Below are 22,044 nucleotides of genomic sequence, written 5' to 3'. Positions count from 1 at the left end.
ACATTAACTACACATGGTCCATTTTAATTTGAAGATAATTTCTTTGATTATTTTAACCTGTTCAGATCCTTTGCAATGGGAATCAATAATATATATTCGGTGTGTGAGTACTTTTACTTTTAATACTTTAAGTACATTTAAAAGTACTTAAGACTTTTACTGAAGTAGGATTGTTGATGTAGCACTTCTAATTTTACTTAAGTATATATTTTGCTGGGTATTTGTACTTTTACTTAAGTACCAAGCTTCAGTACTTCCTCCACCACTGATTGCTGAACAGTAAGAAGGAAGAATGAGTGTGGGCCTCGGAGGTCTGTGCAGGCATGTCTTGGTGTCATATTCTAATTTTTAGCATCACTTTTCAATCTTAATGGAAGTGCATGATATGAGCTATAAAGATGTAGATAAAGTTGATATAATTCTGAGAGTAGACTTCAGTTTGATGTGGAAGCGTTACATTTTTCTTAAATCGCCACTCACTAATTTCTTTACTACAATCACTGGACACCGATTGGCTCTAAAAATCCCAGAAAAAAACACCAGGAGTTTTAAGGTGCCTAAGCAGTCCATGCTCACATCTGAAAAACCACATTTGGCCACAGTTAGCTGGATTGTAAACAGCATAATGGGACTTCAGGGTGGCTATTAAACTGCATAATAAGCAGCCTTTTTCTACGCTGTAGTGTTAAAACAAGAATAACAGCAACAGAAAAGCAATAAAGAGCAAAGATATCAGTGGAATTTTGTCAACAGCTCACTGAAAGTGCGACGCTGTGCCACTGAATGGCTCTGACCCTTCGATTTGTTACGAGTCTGCTCACAAAGATCCGATTTCGGTCTTGACCTTCTCCATTATCGCGTCATCCCATACAAGATGAAGATGGTCCTGTTTGACAGTCAGATCTTTGCTTCACATCAATTTGTAAACCATTTCGGAAATGTGTGTGTACACACACACACAGACACACACACACACACACACACACACACACACACAGACAGACCTCCAAATCAAGCAAAAATAAAGCTCGGCTGCTTTTCAGGTTGAGTGGTGTTGGCAGTGACATTAATGGCAGCGGTGAGGTCTGGAAGCTGTTCAGAAGTGGAGAAAAGATGCGACACCTGTCATCAGTTGAAATAGTAAATCAGCGTGGTCCCTGATGCAGATCCATGTGATGCTGCGCTGCTCAAACAGCTGCTATTGGTGTTTTTGAAGCACTTTGTCTGATTTTTATTTATTTATTTACCCCATTTTATAACAGCTTTGGTTTTGATAAACTCTAACAGCTTTGTAATAAAAAGACAGACCGGTCTGTTTTGTCCCATTTCAGCCTCGTGTACATGTTTTTTGTGTAATTTATTACCTGCAGGTCTATTTTTGGTTCTCATGTTTAGCAAGTCATGCATCCTAACTCTTACATCTTGTGTTTATGTAGTTTTTTTGTGGGTGGCATCCTTTTTTTCCCCCCAGTTCCCAGGGCCTTCCTCTGTTCCAGATAAGCTGCTGTCATTGTCTGTGCTTTGAACAGTTTCGGGTTTTTGTTTCTGACCATGTGAGCTGTTGTGAAAACTCAGAACAGCATGACCTGGACACTGTGTGTGTGTGTGTGTGTGTGTGTGTGTGTGTGTGTTGTCACTGTACACGCAACAGAGAGAAGCACAGGCTTTAGTAATGGCTGTGACTTTCTGTGTGTTGTGAGGCTTCTGTTTTTTGTTCCCTTTATTGTAATTTATGGGACTATGCACCCTCTAGTGGTCATCATTAAAAGTGCATTCAAAATCTCCTGGTTGGGGCAAGACCAAGAGGACCGAAAATAAAGTGTGAATCATATACACTGTTTATAAAGATGGACAACATGACTGCTCCCCAACAGTGATGCCAAAACATCTTAATCGCCCCCTGGTGGTTGGCTGTAGTATTGACCATAAACTCTGCCTCCTCTTTGTTCATAGATAAGACAAGGACCCAACTAAAATTTAAAAGTACTCTTCTAATATTTTTTTTTTCAAATATGGTTTACGGGTTTTTATGTATTTTTTATTATACTGATCTGTGTATAAATGCTATGTATTTATTTTATATGTTCATATTTAATTAGTTATTGTTAGCTAAAAAAAAGGAGGAAGTAACATTGCGGTCAGTCAATGGACAGTTATGTACTATGCAGAGTGGTTCCAAGTTGACATCTTTTTCAACATGGCAGCGCCCATAAGTGAGATATTTTGGCCTCACTGTTGTACAACCCCATCGTCAGTCTTTATATACATGGTCTATGGCAGGGGTCGGCAACCTTCAGCAGTAACAGAGCCATTTGGGCCGGTTTCCCACTGAATAAAGCACTCAGAGCCACAATCTCCTAACCTACACCTATTTGACCACTAAACTGAAGACAACATTAAACATATAGTTTATGTGAATCTGAATGATTCAATTAGTGTGCTGCCATTCATTTCTTCCATGCCGTAGGCTACAGTAGTCAACCGTCAACCTGAAAATGAAACACGTTCGTTCAGGGTCTGATATAAAAATATGTATGTTTAAAATAACAGCTTGTTTAATTATTTCTTTCACCTGGTTAATGTGATCTCTGCTCTTGAACTTCACTGCACAGCGTATCGTATCCATTTCAGGGCTGTAAGATGTCACTTTGATTTTCGCGAAGGATTGTGAGCTCTGATCTGTGAGCTCTGATCTGTGAGGCTCGAGCGATGTTTACTTTTGATGTAGTTCATGATGGAAAAAACCAGCAAGTATGAGGATCTAAAGATCGACAGGACTCCAAATGCATACTTTTCCATGTTCATATAAGTGTCAGGGATGTCATTCCATGTAGGCTGTCGAACACGGGTTTGTCCGGTGTCACAGGTGCTGAGCACAGAACGCGACTGTGACGCATATTTTGACAAAATTTATTTTAATATTAAAAGAGCACTTCAATCTCCAAAATAATAACTAGTACTATGAATAAAAACTAGATAAATAAAATAAAATACATTTAAATTAAACAGCCATTATTTATTCACATTATTATTATTATTTCCAAAATGAGCTCGCCGCATGTTAAAATGCCCAACTTCACAGCAGAACTAAACATATATATAGGGATGAATATACTGTAAATTATAATAAAATTTAAAGTTCAATGCCTGGTTGTCAATGACAACCTCAGGTCTATTTATGATCTAACTCCCGGATAAGCAGAGTCCTGTACTGCCAAGATGATCATCCATCAGTTCCACTACACTCTGAACTTCCTGTTCAATAGGTTCTCATAATAGTCCAGAACAGACAAGTAGTGTGAACCCATCGCTGACTTTGGTCTTTATACACAGTCCGTGGGTGGGATCCATCACCATGGTAGCCATGTTGCCTTCAAACATATCGTGAAAGAGGTCTGATGTAAATCGAACCATGACCAACAGAGTGCTTTTGTTCCTGAACCACTTGGTAAAAGTGTTGATCTAACAAACACCTTGACCAAGGAAGCATATTCTCATTCAGACTACTGTGCTGTGTAGACTCACACACACGCACACAAAAGTCAAAAGATAATAACAAGAAAAAGAAGCTGGAGGTTACAGCCATTGATCTTTATCACCTGCCAGAGAGAGACAATTAGCGTAATGGCTGGAATAAACAGGCACATCACACAAACACACACAGACACACAACATTCCAGGATTATCTAGACTCCAACCTTTACCAGTGCTGTCAGAACAAGGCCAAAACAAGCAACTTTGTTGTTCAAATATAGTTCAAAAACGCACCTCTGGTTTCCCCGCAGACAGAACAGGGGGGATGATCAGCGCGCCCTATTTTAGTCTGCTGTTAATTGACATGACATATTTTTGGTCTTTTTTTCCTCCCTCAGAATAAATAAACACATTTGTTTTTTTTAGTGGTATAACATATACATGTAAAAAAGTGTTTTCAAAGCAACAATATGTAAATAAGCTTACACTGGCTTTGATTATGAAATGTGTTTCCAGACAATGGCGACGGCAATCTTTTGTTTTTAATTAGTGATTTCCCTACATATGCTGCATAATAAACAGGAAGCATTTTGTTTGTTATTTATAGGTCACAGTGAACATTTGCATATTGTTATTTTGGATTCATCCTCATGTCAGAAAGATGTCACCGCCTGTACTTACTGCACTCCTGACAGCAAGCTGCAGCCTTCAGACATGATTTATAAAACCCCCCAAAGCATGAGTACTAAAAAAACAGCCCCCCATTTTAAATATTGTACATAGAAAACCAGTCTATCATAGCTCTTTCCATTTTGGAGCAGGCCCTGATTTTAATTACTATACATGGTGAATTAGCTAATGAATAATGAATGGATTCCTCACACTAAGTGCTCTGACTGCTAATGCACTTGCAATTCTCTCACTCTACAACCCCCTCACACACTGCCAATGTTGCTGTCTGATTCTGTCTTCTTTTTTTTCTTCCAAGTCTGATTCTCTCTCACACACACACACACTCGCACACAATTTCTTCCCATCTCTGCTTTTCTCACTCTCACCAAGATTTGATTAGGTTTTCCTCTGTAAGGAATTATTTAGTGATGAGAGCAAGAAGGAGCCAGAGAAAGGCTTTGGGATAGAGGGAGACAGATAGTGGCTCTCAGGGGGGAGAGAGGGAGGGAGGGAGAGAGAGAGGGAGAAAGGTGCTTCGAGGAAAAGGGAGTGAAAAACCTTGAGGATTAAGGTGCAGTGGAGCTGCAGACATGCAGCACCAGACAGAGAAAGACAAACTACTCTGAATGCTCAATGTGCAAATGAAGTGAAATGGAAAAAAAAAAATCTAAACGAACAAACTTCCATCCAAAATGTTTTGGTGCAATGCTTTTTATATGTATTAACCAGTTTACTGCCACAGACCAAAGGACATATATGTGACCTGAGAAGTGCCTGTAGGTGTGAATGTGTTTCTCTGCCGACATATGTCAGCACTGTGATGGACTGGCAACCTGTCCGGGGTGGTTCTCACCCAGTGCATGATGGAGTAGACGCTAATCCCCCAGAGGCCAGTCTAATGCAACAAGTGACAAAACAGTAACTAGTGGGAGGCTTTTCCAGACTGACTGACAAAAACTGACACATTCTCAGGTTATTCTAATCAATTAGAGCTTCTTTGAATGCTAATGAAGGATGACAAATGATAAATGTCTGTCTGTAAAAAGTAACTTCATAACATTTAATACACAGACAAAGAATCTTTGTCGTCACCAAGTGGCAACCCTGGAGCCCATTTGGAGGTGTCAAAAATGTCAGTTCATCCCGCAGCCTCTAGGGGCTGCAGGACACTTGTTTTAATTATACAAGGACTTCAAATTATGCATAATTATGAGCGTGACTACCTTAAATGACAGGCGAGTGCTGACTCATAGCACAATCTTTCTGTTTTTGCTCAGCTCCACTCGTTTCTACCCTCTTTGCCTGTATGTGGAGTTTAGGCAGACTGTGACAGATCCCACAGAGACTCAGAATAGCTCTGATAGCACTGTTGGCTCTATCTGTTGTCGGCCATGTTAGCAGCGTCCGGGTCAGGGTGAACTCCCAGTACAGGCAAAGAGGTGGAGTGTGAGTGGCAGGAAGTCAGCAGGAGTTCCATCTCTGTGGCAGTATGGGTCTATGGGTCAGACTTGTTGGTGCAATCCTAAATTGGTTGCTGCCCCCCCCCCCCCCGCCCCCCCCCCCCGCCCCCCCCCGCCCCCCCCCGCCCCCCCCCCCCCCCCAGAGAATTGCAGCAACTCTTAGTTCATTGTTTTGTCTGGAAATATTGTCAAATCACTGCTGGCAGCTTCAGGCAGAATAACTCCATTATACTCGTCCATCGCAAACAGCAGAATGAAACAGTTGGCGATTAGCTGTTGGATATCATGGTGTATTAGCAGAATAGGAGCCAGATATTTTTCTCAGGCGTTACTGGAGACAAAACACAACAGTGAAGTGAAAAATGGAATTATATCTGTCACGTTCTTTCGACCTTGTTCAAGTCCTGCTTTAACCTGAAAAGTCTCGACCTACTCCAAAGGACGCACAGCACGACTCAGTCCTCTGTTCTCTTTATTTTCCTTTCATGAAGGGTTGTTCAGAAGTCTTTAGACTCATTCAGTTATCCTCACATTCAGGTTCATAGCATTTAAAGACAAAAAAAAACCAATAAGTAAGCCTAAGATTTGATTTATAAATTAATCAAGTCACTTAAATTAATGGCGCTACTACTGTGCTGTAGTTCTTCTCAACTTCCACTCTTGATATAACACTATAAGTGATTTTATGCCAGCGGCGTCTTTGGAGAGCCATAAGTTGAAGCCGAGAGCTTCACAGGTGACCCCACTCCTCCTAATGAGATCCCTCTGTACGCCGTAATAATGGGCCAACAGGAAACGTGATCAAAACTCAAGTTCCCACTTCACCGTCTGCTCCTTCCAACAGCTCTCTGCTGCATGGGCCAATTGGAAACAGCCTTTCAGAGAAGATTCGTACTACACATTTCAGGGTTTTTCCCCCCCAAAGAATAAGTAAATATAAAATAGAACCTAAGGGTTCCCTCGTGACTTGAGACCTTTCAGACATTTCACCAACCTATAATATGTTCTCAGTCAACCAGATCACAATCTAGGAACCCATCAGGCTATTGTTCGGTGACTCTAGCCTCTGGGGGCAAAGGCCATTGTTTCAGGACTTCAGGAGCAGTCAGCAGATATCCACATAATAGATGTGCAGGCTCAGAGTGCTACTTCGATGCAAGGACCATTGTTTACAGCTCAACTAGCAGCTGAGTGGAAAGTCATGCAGTTTATACTCCGTATATTCCGTGCATTTACAGAAATGTTATAACCAGAAACACAAATCTGTTTAAAAAGCATTTATAAGACCAACAAGAACTCAATAATCCTTCCAGCAGTGTGCCGTAAACACAAGAGCTGACTTCAGCTGGTGCGACTTTATATTTCTCTTAAAAATGATGAATAATTGATGATGTAGAGAATAAACCTGTAAACAAACACAAAGGCGTTGACTTTGGTGTTAGGTGAGCTACATGCCTGACTCCAAACCTCACATGAAAGGGGAGGAAAAACAAGCAGGCAGTACCCTGGACGAACAATAACCAGCACCACAGCGGCCAGACGGTTCTGCCTCAGGCTAACCGGGATTATATATATATATATATATATATATATATATATAGTATCAAACATGTAAAGAACAAACATGCAATTTAAATGTGGGATTTAAATCTGAGGTTAACAGGTTCAAGTGTGAAAAGAGACAACCAGACCAATTTATTTATACAGCAGCACAGCTGTTTCCCTCATAAAATGTCTCCTGACTGCATGCTGTGCATCAGGAAAAATATTTACTGTTGTTTTTTAAATGGTAAGTAATCTTTTTAAAACATGCAATAGCATTATAAAAATGAAAATAACCTCGCCAATGTTATACTATATAATGAACATGTTCTTTTTTGATTTATTACAGTAGCATTTAAATGCTTTTGTTTTATAATAAGCTTGTAGAGTGCCAAAACAATAAGAAGAAAAAAAAAAGAAAGATCCAAATAGAAGCAGTGAACAGCAAGGACAAACAAGGACAATTCAGCAGGGAAACACATTTTTAGGGAGCTACAAATTTTGGCACAACACCAATTCTTAGCAGCATATTAGCATGCCAGCTGAGACTTTGCACCATGAACACATAATGAAAGAAAAACATGATGGACTACCTACTGTAGGCTGTCAACAGTGGCAACACACAATCAATCAGCTCAATCTGCAATCTGCAGCCAGAAAACAAACACAATCTCAGATATGTAGCACAAACACATCATAAAGATTTCCTACACCGCCTTCAAAATAAGAGCCCGACCAAAATGACCTTGTGATCACGGTAATGATCCTCCGGGTATAGGTCTGGGCCTTTGTGAGACGCAAAAATTATTGACTGCCACTTGAATAATTGCATTTTCCCGGCTTTGATTTCTGTCTGACTTTAAGACGGTCTCCCACCAAGCATTCACTGCTAAATTATCAAAGCAGATTAACAGGGAGAAAAAGAAAATAAGAGGGAAGAGAAGGGGGGAGGGAAAAAAAAACTCGATATCACTCCACTGAGAGAATGTCTGCTCTTCGCCTTTCATTTATCGAGTCCAAATATATTTGATGGTGGTTATTTTTAAACAGACCTTAATCCTCCGCTCACCCCTCATCCTGAGGTAGATAATTATAGTAATCTGGTCGAGGGAAATTTAATTTTCCAAGCTGTAAATCGTTGCAGTGGGATAGACTAGCTTTTATGAAAGGAGTGTGCTGTAATTCCAGCTGCGCAACATTGTTTAGCGTCTGCTTTGGCAATTTTGAGGTACTAATTAGCACACTGTAAGAAGCGGCAGCTTGAAACAACGTGGCAGGTACGGTATATATTTTAAGAAAAGTAAATGAGAAGTTCCCATTGTTCTTTTGCTCTGTAAAGAAGATGTGATGAATAGACCGCCTTCAAAGTAGGACGACCTCATAGAGACGGCTAAAAGCTCAGGAATTTCATTTCAAGATATTGAAAGCAGAAGAGGTTCAGTGCCGTCCTCACAGCTGTGAGTGCTTGTAGTGTACATGCTGATCTTGTCCTGCCCTTGAGCAAGTGAGTGGATTCCCCACAGACCCACCGCCAGCTCCGGAGGGCAGGGGGGGGGTACACTCTCTGTGAAGATGACCCTACACCCTGACCTCCCAGGAGGGAGCAAAGTGAAAAGAGTTTCACCGCAGGGATCAATAGGAGTATCACATTGTTATCACTTTATTGAAGTCAGTTAAGCAATTTGGGAAGAGAAGGGCTTAGCTTGCATTTAATCCCTGACCAAGATATCCAGGCAGCCACAGTATTCATCTCATGGTTTTACACTGCGTGTTTTTGTGTTGGATTACATGCGGTCATGAGGTGAATGTATACATTGTGCAGCTATTTTCCTGATGTATACGGATATCATTGAAAATTGAATCTGTATGAGACGTAATGACATTAAATGTCCCTCATCTACAATATAGCTTTTAATGCAATGTTTCATTCTGTAATTACGTGTAAGCAAGCTACTTATAGTCCCACAGGTGCTCACGGTATGCTCCTGATGGAAGCATATAGAAGACTGGATGAGCCCAATTCATATGGTGAAGCCCATTAAATATAAAAGAGCTACAGTATGTTTCCTCGCAGCTTTCATCTTGGGCATTTTGTAAGACTCCAAACATGATTACGAGTGCTGGAGTCGGGCCTCAGAGTGCACACAGATCTGAGCCCAACTAGACGTCTCAGCACTAAAGTAATTCATCACTGTTGAATCAGAACAGTAACATCCTGTTTTAAATTTTGAAAGAAGTTCTGTTCAGCATCACGTATTCATGCTTTTATAGCCAGGAGAAGTGTGTCAGGCAAAGCAACCCAGGAGGAAAAGTTATGCTTGTTTTGATGGTTTCATTTTAATTCTCTCTTCATAACTTTAGTTGATAGTTTGTTTTTACATTTGGTGAAGTCCAGGCTGAATTGTAGGGTTAATGAAGAACAGTTCTGAAGGTCAATGGGGTGACTTTGGTTATCCTTCATCTTGGCAGTGCTGGACTAACTCAGCAAATCCAAAAAACGGGCAAAAAGGTGGAGCCTGAGACCATCTGAAGCAACCATTGACAGTAAAAACTATGGACAGAGCCTCCGTGACGTCACCCGTTTGTTTCTGAAGAGCCGTTTTGAGTCTCAGTGGGAGGTTCCGGGACGTGATGACCGCCGCCATGTTGGCAGCGTCACGTCAACTAAAACTCCGAATATGGACAAAGAGGGGGGGCACGAGCGGGGTTTAGGGGGGCGGGCGATTGTGGAAGCAGGAAACTCACGCTGTGATACGTCAACTGTCTGTCACTCAAGCGGCAACGCCCATAATTAGGCGTAATTTTAAGTCCGAATACAATTGAAACGAGTGAGTTGTAAAAAAATTCACCCCCCGTATAATTGACACTAGAAGAGAACCTATCATCTGAGACCACAGCGATTTTTTGTACCAGGCCGTAAACATGTTCTTTTCTGCTGTGAAATCGGCCATTTTAACATGGGAGTCTATGGGAAATTACTCGCTTTTGGAGCCAACCCCCAGCTGTTGCAGCGTGAATTACAAGTTTTGACACTTCCGCATGGGCTTCCACTTTGAGCCCCGAAGGTTGCCGCTTGGAAGCAACCCATGCAAACCAGGCCTTACACATGTATATTCCTGCTGTAAACTTGGATATTTAGACACAGAGCCTACTTTAAATGGACACGTTGATGAAGATTCATCCATTTCTTCATTTTAGAGATAGAAGCAGCATCAGTTCTAAACTGATAGCGCTGCTCGGAGAACAAACTCTATCATTATATCTGTGGATGCTCTCATTCATCCAGGTCATAGTCATTTCCAAGACTTTAAATCGAGGCAACTGGACTCAAGCATTGTTTTTTGAAGACGTTTTGCCACTCCCCCAAGTGGCTTCTTCAGTTCTGCTACTATTCTGTGGGTGGATCTTGCAGGAACTCACATGACTAAGATTCCTATAGTTGGTTAATGGTCAGTTAATGACCAGAAACTGTGGCCGCTTCTGGAAGAGTCATACAAATCTTCCCAGCGTCTCAATGCATGCAGCAAGCCGAAGCCAGTTGACTTAAACTGCTAAAATGAAGCATAGACTAGCACTAAGTATACATACAGATACATACATCATAAAATTCACTAGTATTTTTAGAAATTCTCATTTTCTAAAATTTTGTGAGACCGTATCAACACCGGTCTTCGTACCAACTGCACCTCTGCGTCGGGATGAGCATATATGATATCATAAGTGCAATGACGGTCCCGGCATTGCACTTATTAGCGACGTGTGAATGACTTCTCACATACCGACAGACAAGGGGCAGAATCCAAAGAACAGGATTTGCAATGAGAGACGGCAGCACACTGGTGGGCACCAGTCTCAAACAAAAGAACAAAAAGACTGAACTACGTATGGTGTCATCTGTTGTCAGTATCCTGTCACCCCCCTCCCCTCCAAATGTGAACACAAAAGCTCCAGAGAGAACTGCCTGCAACTTCTGCTATTCAGTCAATTTGCAAACTAGAATAGCCGGAATTCATTGGCAAATAGCTGTGACTGAGCAGAGGACACTTCAGTGAACTAATCCCTTCAAGCACTCTGCATTTTGGAGGAAGTGGCGACCTGCCAACACTGGCCATTGAAGGCACATTTCTATTGTGTCATTTTTAATGCAACACTGTTGTCTTTCTCTGTATTAACAATGACAAGCAGTATTCTGGCCTTTTTGGGGACCCATACCTAGCCATAACATTTTATCATTTTTACAATGTACAATTCCCTGCCCCATTTTCTACAGCTTGATATAAACCTGACAGAAATTCACTGTGTTATTAACACATGTGGAAGGAGCCAGGTTTCCCTGATGAAGCATAAAATGTATCAAGGGCATCACGGTGATGTGGATCCTTTTTGAGTAAATATTTAATAATTCATCCTTCAAATAAAATGAGTGTCACAAGTTCATTTAGAAAAATCTTTGCTTCAGAATTTTCTTCCTCTGCTACAAAGTGTCGATCCGTCCAACTACAGTAAGAAAGAAGGAGTCAGTGCAGCTCATTATTCAGCCCCTGCCGCTGTGCTGCGTGTCCTCCTGCCAGCTACCTGCCTGCCTGCCTTTAAGCTGTGAATGTGTTTCCACAGCATCCGGATCACCAAAACCCTAAATAAGTTTTGCAGGTTTGTCCATATGTGCGCAACCAATTACCGAGACTGTCACCACTGCCACTGAGTCATAGTAACGCACTGCACGGTGCCACGTTTTCATTTAGTTCAATGAGCCTCGACTGTGCCGCCGTGCCCTTCCACCTACAGTTGGCCGATCCTGCAGATCTCTTTTGAGAAGCGCAGTCATGGGAGCAGATTGGTGGGCTAGACAAGTGACACGAATACTAAGAGCGCCCTCGCATTCAGTCAGTCTGCCACCCAGGGCATCCTGTCTTAATCCCTTTGCAGAGACCAGACAGAGCCTTGGCAGAGTGCATTTGAACATGGAGGCCCCTGCAGATTATTTAGCCCATGCAATTATCATAATGGAGGCGACATAAGGTAATACGCGACTAGGAATTGAATTATCACTTGAAAGGTGTCTCTTTACCCTCTCGCTCTCCCTCTTTCCAGTATTGGCAGAAGATAGCGACCTTCGTCTACTTACCTGAAATGGAAGCACATGAAATAGCCAAGAGGAACTCCATGTTCCATAATGTGATACTGTTCATCAGGGCAACGCAAGAGGAAGGATAATTACCTCGACAACTGTTGCAGTCTACTGGCAGACACAAAACGCATGTGCTAACTTACACATATGTGATGCATTTATCACATGCGTGCCTGGAAACAAGCTAATGAACCGCGGCTGTTGATGCGGTAATTACATAACAAAATAATTAAAATAAATACTTGAAACCTTTAAACATGCCAGCTGAATTAAGGAGCGAAATACTTCCTCCTGTGTGACTCAGGGTAGTGGTGAGAGACGAAACACAAAATACAACATGTATTTATGAAATAAAGCTTTAAACTTGGACACTTAATGGTAATATGACATGTTAAAGTTGCTGCTGGTGGTAGCTGGTATTTTTCCACAGTCTAGCCTGACCCTACTTAATATTTTCACAGGTGTTAGCAAACATTAACCATAGACTGTAGAGATAGACGACATGACGGCGCTTCTGACTGACTGCATTTTTGTACAATACAGAGAGGCAGATGTTATCCATCTGTATATAAAGTGTACGACATTAACAACATATTTTGTATGTATGTGGGAATCACTGACAGTAAAAACTATGGACAAAGCTTCTGTGACGTCACCCGTTTGTTTCTGAACAGCTGTTTTGAGGCTCGACTCAGCTTCAGAGTCCACCAAAAGTCCAAATACGGACAAAGACGGGAAGCACGAGTGGAGTGTAGTGGGGCGGGCGATCTGGAAGCAGGAAACTCATAATTATGCGTAATTTTAAATAAAAAAAAAACGAGAGAGTTATGAGGTTTCTGAGAGGTGTTGAAACTGGTGTCTCTGTTGCTGTCTTGGCAGCAATCGAATATTGGACAGAAAACATGTTTAAATCAGCTATAAATTCAGACATTTCAACATCAGGCCTATGGGAATTGACTCACTTTTTGAGGCAGCCTCAAGTGGCCACATTAGGAATAGCAGCTTTCTGTCCTTTTACTTCATTTCTCTGCTACTTGACACCAAAGATTTGAACGCTTTTCTTGGGTAAAGCTCCTAGTGAGTTATTTTGCAGCACTTTCCTCTTTTACCATTGGAATTTAAAATCATGGCAATTTCAAGAAATGTGCTCATAAAAATGTAGAAATATAACAGCAGTGTATAGACAGACTTGGCTCATGCTGCAGCAATCACCAGTCTATAGGTCGGCTGATATCGCCATGTTTCTCATCAGACATAAGACATTGATTAAAACTAATGTCTTTTGTTCTGTTTTCAGACGTCGTATCACAGCATATTGCCGGATTGCAAATTAAAATGTGTCTATAGGTTTTTTGTTCTCGCAGCGATTGTCTGTCTGACCATAATTCCAGATGGCACTTTGATTGCTTTCAATTTTGCCTTTCTTTTAATTTAATCTCTTCCATCACAGACTGGAGCAAAATGAGCACGGTCATCTAAATACATGATGATTTTCAATAATACGATGGTACCATCTGGGAGCGCCGCTGCCCTGTGGGGTTGGCAGAGGTTAAGCTCGGGTCAGAGGGTCAACTGCGTGTACCACCACTTTTCTCATGGTTTAGAGCCAAGGATTATCATCTGCTGCTCCTTTCTGTGCTAATAAAAGCTTGTTTGGATAGACTCTGGTTGAGAGTGGCAACCATTTGTTAATAAATTAAGAAGGAAAATATTTGATTTATACTGACTCTGTGCAGGATAATTGGGTATTTTAAGTGGGTGCATATAAATACAGTGCACCTGTTTTGGGATTTGCACATTTTAAAGCATAATCTCACCCTAAGGCTTAATACCACAGTGGATCAATATTGCTAATAAGTACATTCATTGCAATATGTGTAATTTAAAAGGGATTTGGTCGAGGTGCTGGAATCTAAACAGTGTCAGTAAGACTGCTGTTCAATATATTAGCCTAGTATGGTGCATACAGTGTATACTGAAATGTTTTTGTGAGGTTATTTTGATTTTTCTTACTTTTTTTTCCCCTATTCCCAGACTGAAATCAATCATCAGTACAGCATTAAGATAAAAATGGAGTCAATGACGCTTTAGTGAAAGCACTCAACCTTAATAAATTGGGAGTGTCTCTGCAGTCACCAGAGCATCCTGTACCCTATGGCTATATAGAGCCACTCCAGCTTTTTTTTACCAATGCCCTTGGCAGTCATTCATTCATGAAGCATTTTATCTCCACAACACAGATGAGAAAAAAAAACACACACCAGTTATTCATTCATAGCCCAACCGGTGACTTTAAATAGTCTTTCAACAACACCTTATAGACTGTGCCACCAGGTTCATCTGCATCTGGATGTTTTATTTAAAAATTTTAAAATTTAAAAAATGAAATATAGCTTTTTAAAAATTGAAAAAAATTAAACATATTTCACACATTTCTATATTCTGCATCTGATTTATTAAAGAGGTATTCCATGCACATTTTAGGTAAATCATCACTAAACTGTGACCTGATTGCTTTTTTTTTTTTCCCCAGTCGCAACACATGCACCTTTTAAAACACTCCTACTGCGTGGCATGTGTGAAAAGTCATTTCTCTCAAAGCTCTGCTCCTTCAGCCTCAACTGAGACACACGATGGCAAAAAAAAGAGACATCAGGCCGAAGCAGCTCGAGAAAAATGACAAATGCGATTATACCAAAACCATGGTTGTGGTATAACAGCCAGTGACAGCTGCAGTAAGGCCAATAGTCTAAACAACCTTACGTGAGATCCAAGCAGAGACACACATTAAAAAAAAAAAGAAAAGAAAAAGGCTGCAGCAAGCAAGCCAGTCACAACACTACAGAGGAGGAAGAGATACGTGCTGGATAACACCATCCCAGGAGAGTGAAAAATGTTCAAGGAAACACACTTCATTTTTTGCTGTTCCACACTTGTCCGGTCAACAAAAGGGCCATCATTTCTGTCCCTGTTAAAAGAATAGAGCGCGGCTGATAAGTCAGCAGCACCCAACAGCCTCCTGCTGTAGATTTATTTCCCTAACACCAGCACTCAGCGTACAGAGGCCAAGATGGAGGAGGGGGAATCGCTTTTTTTCCCTCTCAGGTGGAACAGAACTATAGCGAGTGAGGCACTTGCAGTCTGCATGTCAGTGATGGCCGCTAGTTATGATGGTCCTCATCAAAGCTGCCCCCTCCTAACCCCAATACACACACACACACACAATTATGCACACACTGCAGCACACACAGAGAATTGCTTTTTATAGTGTTGGATTTTTTGGTCTGCACATTAACAACGTAGAAACATGGTCACAGTCATAAAATTAAATTAAACAAGTAATTATTAGAGAGATGTTTACATACACATAAGCTACTAATGCTAACAACTGTGCAATGCTTTAAACATAATGTACACAGTGCATTCTGATCATGGCAGTACTATTAGTGTGTTGTATTGAATACATAATCTTTGGTTTTAAGCTATAATCACATGAGGATTTGTGTAAATGTACAGATTCTGATCAGGATTTTATTTGTTTATTTATTTTAGGTCTACTATCAGATGTGCTTGTAATTATTATCTCAATTAGAAATATTGCCTTTGTCAGAAGATGATGAAAAGGCTCGTTATCAATTTGCAGACCCCAGTATGATCTGGTAAATCTGCTCCTATTATATCAACAGCTGTCCATAGATTTTTAATTAGACACGTTAAAGAAAAGCTGCTACCAAGGTATGGTTGCATTCTTACCTTAAAGAATAATTGCTAATTAACTGTTCTGTTGATTCATTTTGTTTCTTTCAAACAACACAAAGACTGCAGTTCTTCAAAATGGCCACTGGAGGCAGTCTTCAAAAGTAAAAAAAAAGCTTACAACTTGGCACGTGATAGACGGAGTAGAATATAGAATATTCATATCCCTTAGCATTATGTTTGGTTTTTAAATAAGGTAAGTATGCTAATATATTTAGTAGCCCTCAAGATTTATGATAATTTCAAACACTGATGGAGCAAACCTGTTATCCGTCTGTATCTCAGAGGCACATTGTGTGCACCCAGGTCGTGTAGGGCCCAGATGGCCTGTGAGGTTACAACATCAGCACAAACGAGGTTGAAAAACAAGAGACGCAACAAACGTATGCAAATGTCATGAATCCGTAATGTGTTGAATGAATTAGCGAGATGATATTCAGCTTATCAGACAGCTCTCTTAGCGGCCACAGGCTTCTGTCTCCATCATGATGAGAGACTTGCCAGATTTCATATCACTTCATATTTTAATCTACTCTATGGATCAGGTGCGGATGGCTGATCAGTGTGACTTTGTGGAGAGGAAATTAGCATGCTAGCTAATTTTTTCCTCTTCTTTTAGTGGCGGTGGGGATGTTGAAGCTTGCACGTCGAGTTGTAGTTGCACACAATTTGCAGCACCGAATCATCTGAAATCTTCCTTTAAATGCTCTGAAACTCTCTGGCAGCCTCCCCGCTACACACACCTTGATGGAGACATATGTTACTCTAGCACTTTTCCACCAAACTCATTATAACAGATGAATTTAGTGAATGACAGTTGTGTGAGACATATTGCCAGTGGCTGCTGGTGCAGAAGAGTAATGGTGGGTGTGTTTTTATGTTGCTGGCAGGATTTTAGATGTAAGCAGCTAGGGCTTTCAGTGACACTGAATGCATGTTGAGCATGGCTAGATGAAATTAATCCACGCAGTGTTGCACTAACAAAAGAGAGGAAATATGTTTGAAGCAATTTTATTCTTCTGTGATACACGTGCTATCCCTTTCTGTAATGAAGCATTCTGACCTGATAAAATGTATTCAGAGGAAAAGAAGAATGCCGGCCAGAGCTGAAATAGCTGCAGGAGCGGGAGATCCAACACGCCCGTTTCATTAAGCATTCGAGTGGAAACGCAAACTGATCCGTTATTGACAGCAGATAATCGCTATCAGTGTGTTTGCAACGTCTGACATTTTCTTCTCTTAGGTGGCATTGCGGGGGTTGTTGTAATTCCAGCCATACAAAATGAGCCCCTGCCGGTGGGAGGCCTTATTCGATCTGATTCTCCCCCAGCAGAGGCTCGTCTCTCCACAGCCGCTGCTGCATCAGAGCCGCCGTGGCAGCTTGGCTGGTGCGAAACCGAGCCACATGTAGACTCATTTCTACTGATTAAGGAAGCCGCTCATCCTCAACCAGAGAACATTTCCACCTCAGTTAACAATTTTTACAGTTTGGAAAACACCTGTCATAATATACTTGTTTCCCCTTGCCTGTGGGTTGACGGAAAGAGATGATAAACAAATAACTTCAGTTGTAAGAGAAAAGGGAGAATGCTTAAATCTTAGCAGCCGGTAAGCAAGGTTAATGTTTTTTGCATTAGGCAAGAGTGCTTCGCTCTTGGCAAAGGCATTAACTGCACCGAAGACGGGTGTCCGTATCACTTAACAGCACAGCTCGACACAGTTCACCATCACATCTTATACTTTCACCACATACCGTGTGTGATGCAGTATGTTTGTTATCCTGCAAGCATTGATTTATTTGTAGGCTACCACAGCTTGGGGGCAGAAAATATGAGGGGTGATAGCAACACATCTACACTGCAGTAGTGGAAGTGGAAGGTACACACTGTACTGTATGTGTGTATAGACTATTTTTACCTACAGCATACTCAGGCATTTTCCTAGACATGTTGGCTGAATGGATTAATCTAATCTAATTTAATCTAATCCAAGATAACAGGGTAACAAGTTTCTTGTTAGTCACTTGATTTAGGGGATAATACTTTCTGCTATAGTCATGCAAGGACAATATCAGACCTCTTCACACACTCTTTGAATTAGGCTTTTTTTGTCTGAGATTTTGCTGTGGTGATAAATTGGATTGTAATGAAAAGTAAACACGGCTGGAATATTGCATTGAATGAAACAGGCATTAATCATGAGTCAATCAGAAAGGCTGTTTTTGAACTGCAGGAAATTAATCAGATAAAATATTTCAGAGGCACCGACAGGCTATGGTGCAAAAAAAAAACCTGAGATAATGTAAAATCACTCTTTGTTTTGTCAAAAGATAATAATGATTAAGATCAACAACCAGTGTGCATGCGTTTTGTTTGTCCAGTCAGTCCTAACAAGGAAAATGTAGCGACGTAATACTAATGTTTTAACTATGATTGTCTCCCACCACCTACCCGTGTAGTGTAGATGAATCACCTGACATCACTCTTCTCTTCTCCTTTGTTGCTGGTCTTTAAATTACAGATCTGTCCGTCTTATGCTCAGGCTGCTCTTATATTCTTATATTTGGAACAATATGGTGCTTCACCCAAATGATCATACACATCACTCACTTCAACACTGCATTGCATTGTTTGTTTGTAGCATGGCCACATTGTGTGTTGTTATTCAGACAGTGGAACGAATGAGCTCCAATGACTCCATCTCTTGTAAACATTTTCACGACTGAGGCTGTGTGGTTTTAATGATGGCTGTGGGAGACGAGTCTTCTTCTTTGTGAAATAATCAGAACTACAATATAATTTAATGCGATACTGCGATGCTCCTTTTTGAGGTTACTAAACATTTTTTTCGTCGTCTTGTCTTCTTGTTACAGAGAAAACAACCAGCAGATGAACTATGAATGCTGAACACAATGATCTCCTCCCTCCAGCGCCAGACAATGAGAGGTCGTAGGCTGAAGGGGGCGCTGTCCAACCCCCTCTTTGTGCTGCTTTTGGCCCTTCAGATCCTGGTGGTGGCTGGGCTGGTCCGTGCTCAGACCTGTCCTTCCGTCTGCTCATGCAGTAACCAATTCAGCAAAGTCATCTGCACCCGCCGCAGCCTACGGGACGTCCCAGATGGCATTTCTACGAACACTCGCTACCTGAACCTCCAGGATAACCTTATTCAGATCATCAAGGTGGACAGTTTTAAACATCTGCGGCATCTGGAGATCCTGCAGCTGAGCAAGAATCACATCCGCAGCATTGAAATCGGCGCCTTCAATGGGTTAGCCAGTCTCAACACATTGGAGCTTTTTGATAATCGGCTCACGACAATCCCCAATGGAGCGTTTGAGTACTTGTCCAAGTTAAAGGAATTGTGGCTACGGAACAACCCCATCGAAAGTATACCATCTTATGCCTTCAACCGGGTCCCCTCGCTTCGAAGGCTGGATCTAGGTGAGCTCAAACGTCTCTCCTACATTTCTGACGGAGCTTTTAAGGACTTGAGCAACCTGCGGTACCTTAACCTGGGAATGTGCAACCTCAAGGAGATCCCAAACATCATACCTTTAGTTAGGCTTGAAGAGCTAGAGATGTCAGGTAACCAGCTATCTGTTGTCAAGCCCAGCGCATTTACAGGGTTGGTGAACCTCCAGAAGCTGTGGATGATGCATGCCCAGATCCAAACTATCGAGAGGAATTCCTTCGATGACCTTCAGTCACTGGTGGAACTCAACCTGGCTCACAACAACCTTACCTTTCTACCACATGATCTCTTTACGCCATTGCATCGCCTGGAGCGAGTCCACCTCCATCACAACCCTTGGAACTGCAACTGTGACATTCTATGGCTCAGCTGGTGGCTGAAGGAGACGGTACCAGCCAATACCAGCTGCTGCGCACGCTGCCACACTCCTTCGGTCTTTAAAGGTCGCTACATCGGAGAGCTGGACCACAGCTACTTCCAGTGTGATGTTCCTGTTATTGTGGAGCCACCCAGTGACTTGAATGTGACAGAAGGCATGGGTGCTGAGCTTAAATGTCGTACAAGCTCACTGACCTCCATCAGCTGGCTTACACCAAATGGCTCTTTGGTCACACATGGAGCTTATAAGGTGCGATTGTCTGTACTGAATGATGGGACACTGAACTTTACAAGCGTCACAATGCAGGACACTGGGACTTACACCTGTATGGTGAGCAACACTGCAGGCAACATTTCCGCATCGGCTGTGCTTAATGTCACTTCTGTGGAAAACAGCGGGGTGACCTATTTTACCACAGTCACCGTGGAGACAATTGAAACGCCGGGGGACGACAGCCAAACACCACTTCCCCCATTTGGCTGGGTGTCCTCCTCAACGACAAAAGGAACTCCTGTTTCTACCAGGACCACAGAGCGGACTTACACCATTCCGGTCCTGGATGTGGACGGAGATGGAGCCTTCAGCGGCCTGGACGAGGTGATGAAAACCACTAAGATTATCATTGGCTGCTTCGTGGCCATCACGCTCATGGCTGCTGTTCTACTGGTTATTTTCTACAAAATGAGGAAGCAGCATAACCAGCAGGATCCCGACGGCCCTGCTTCCTCGATGGAGGTCATTACTGTGGAAGAAGAGCTTGCAGGTGTCGCTGCTATGGAGAGACACCTATCGCTGCCCCCTCTGGAGCACTACAACCACTACAACACCTACAAGAGCACTTACCACCACCCTCCTATGCTCAGTACCATACACAGCTCAGCCACACAGGAACCTTTACTGATTCAAGCCTGCTCAAAAGACAATGTACAAGAGACCCAAATCTGAGCTTAAATTTGACTAAATATCCAGTATCAGCAGTTTCACACTTGGGGAGTACAAACGGACCAACACATGATGACAAAAGAAATCAAATGCCGTTGACTTGACAGGATGTCAATAATGGCAATTAATCAGCATTTGGGGACAACATATGATACTTTAAAAAAGTGTCTTTACAAAAACAAAGATTATTTATTAAAATATGTCTAGTGGCTAAATGAAGAAAAACAATTTGTGATAGCTTTTTAGCTCATTTTATTTCTCTCTCTCTCTCTCTATCTGTGTAATACTGCACAAGGGAAAGAATGGTTTACTATGAAAGGTATCAGCTGCAGCCCATAAAAACATTTGTAAAAAATTTGGCCTTATCCTAAAAAACCCCTAATACTTACTTCATTTGTGTTTCTGAGCATTTAGTCGCTAGCTGGAAAGCATAACTTATAAAATTTGGAGGACATTTATGAGGCATAAAAGCATAAAAAAGTGTTTATTTTCATCACCATCGTATTCAAGCTGTCACTCAACATAAAATTGGATCTTTTAATGACACAGCTCTGGATGATATCAGAGGGAAGCCAGCATGCCTGAGGAGCGAAGTGAGTAAATGTGCATTTCCCCTGTGGCTCCTAAACAACAGTCATACATCCTTCATTTTAATTAAGGTCTCGCTCCCACTTCCCCTCCTACCTTTTATTTACACACTTTACCTTTACTGCCTCTTCCCTTCTTTTCTCTTCCTCTTGTGTTCTTCCATCTCTGAATTCTCCTCATCCCCTGTCTGCCTTCAGTCAGCCCTCTCTCTCTCCCCTCTCCTCTCTTTTCTGCCATGTCCTCTTGCTTCTTTGATTGTCTCTCTGTCACTTAGCTCAGGCACGTTCTTCACCCCTCGCCATGTCTCATTTGTCTCGCTTTATCCGGCGGCATGTGCTGCACGACAGCAGAATATTACTTAGGAAAATGAAGGGGAACATAAGGCTGTGGTCTGCAGCCTCCCTGTTAACCCAGTAATGATCTACGTCCACTCAGTGTCGCGTTACCTTGCCATCACCCCGGGGTCACTTGAGCTCAGGCGCTGATAGTCCATCTGTTAGTACAGATAAAGAGGCAAACGAGGACTGCTTTGTAATGTAGTGTGACCCTGTCAGACTAACGCAGACAGGGCTAACATAGTCAGTGAAGCAGCTAGGAACCTGCAACAAAATAAGGGAAGATGGGTTATAGCT

At 41.8% G+C, this 22,044-nt stretch overlaps 1 protein-coding gene across 1 annotated transcript; it reads left to right on the top strand.

The window, feature by feature from the left end:
• Window positions 1–18,931: 18,931 nt before the first annotated feature.
• On the top strand, window positions 18,932–20,959 carry lrrc4cb (leucine rich repeat containing 4C, genome duplicate b). Its single transcript, XM_028402173.1, has one exon. It carries the CDS (start codon window positions 18,932–18,934, stop codon window positions 20,825–20,827), a length of 1,896 nt encoding a protein of 631 aa, XP_028257974.1. The 3' UTR covers window positions 20,828–20,959.
• The last annotated feature ends 1,085 nt before the right edge of the window (window positions 20,960–22,044 follow it).

Source organism: Parambassis ranga, chromosome 3 (assembly GCF_900634625.1).
Source record: "Parambassis ranga chromosome 3, fParRan2.1, whole genome shotgun sequence".
Classification (NCBI taxonomy): Eukaryota; Metazoa; Chordata; class Actinopteri; family Ambassidae; genus Parambassis; species Parambassis ranga.
Note: the sequence above shows the minus strand (reverse complement) of the source record. Positions and strands in the feature narration are given on the sequence as shown.

What these genes read in the sequence shown, in the direction of transcription:
- lrrc4cb (XM_028402173.1), top strand. Translation starts at nt 18,932, where the DNA reads ATGCTGAACACAATGATCTCCTCCCTCCAGCGCCAGACAATGAGAGGT.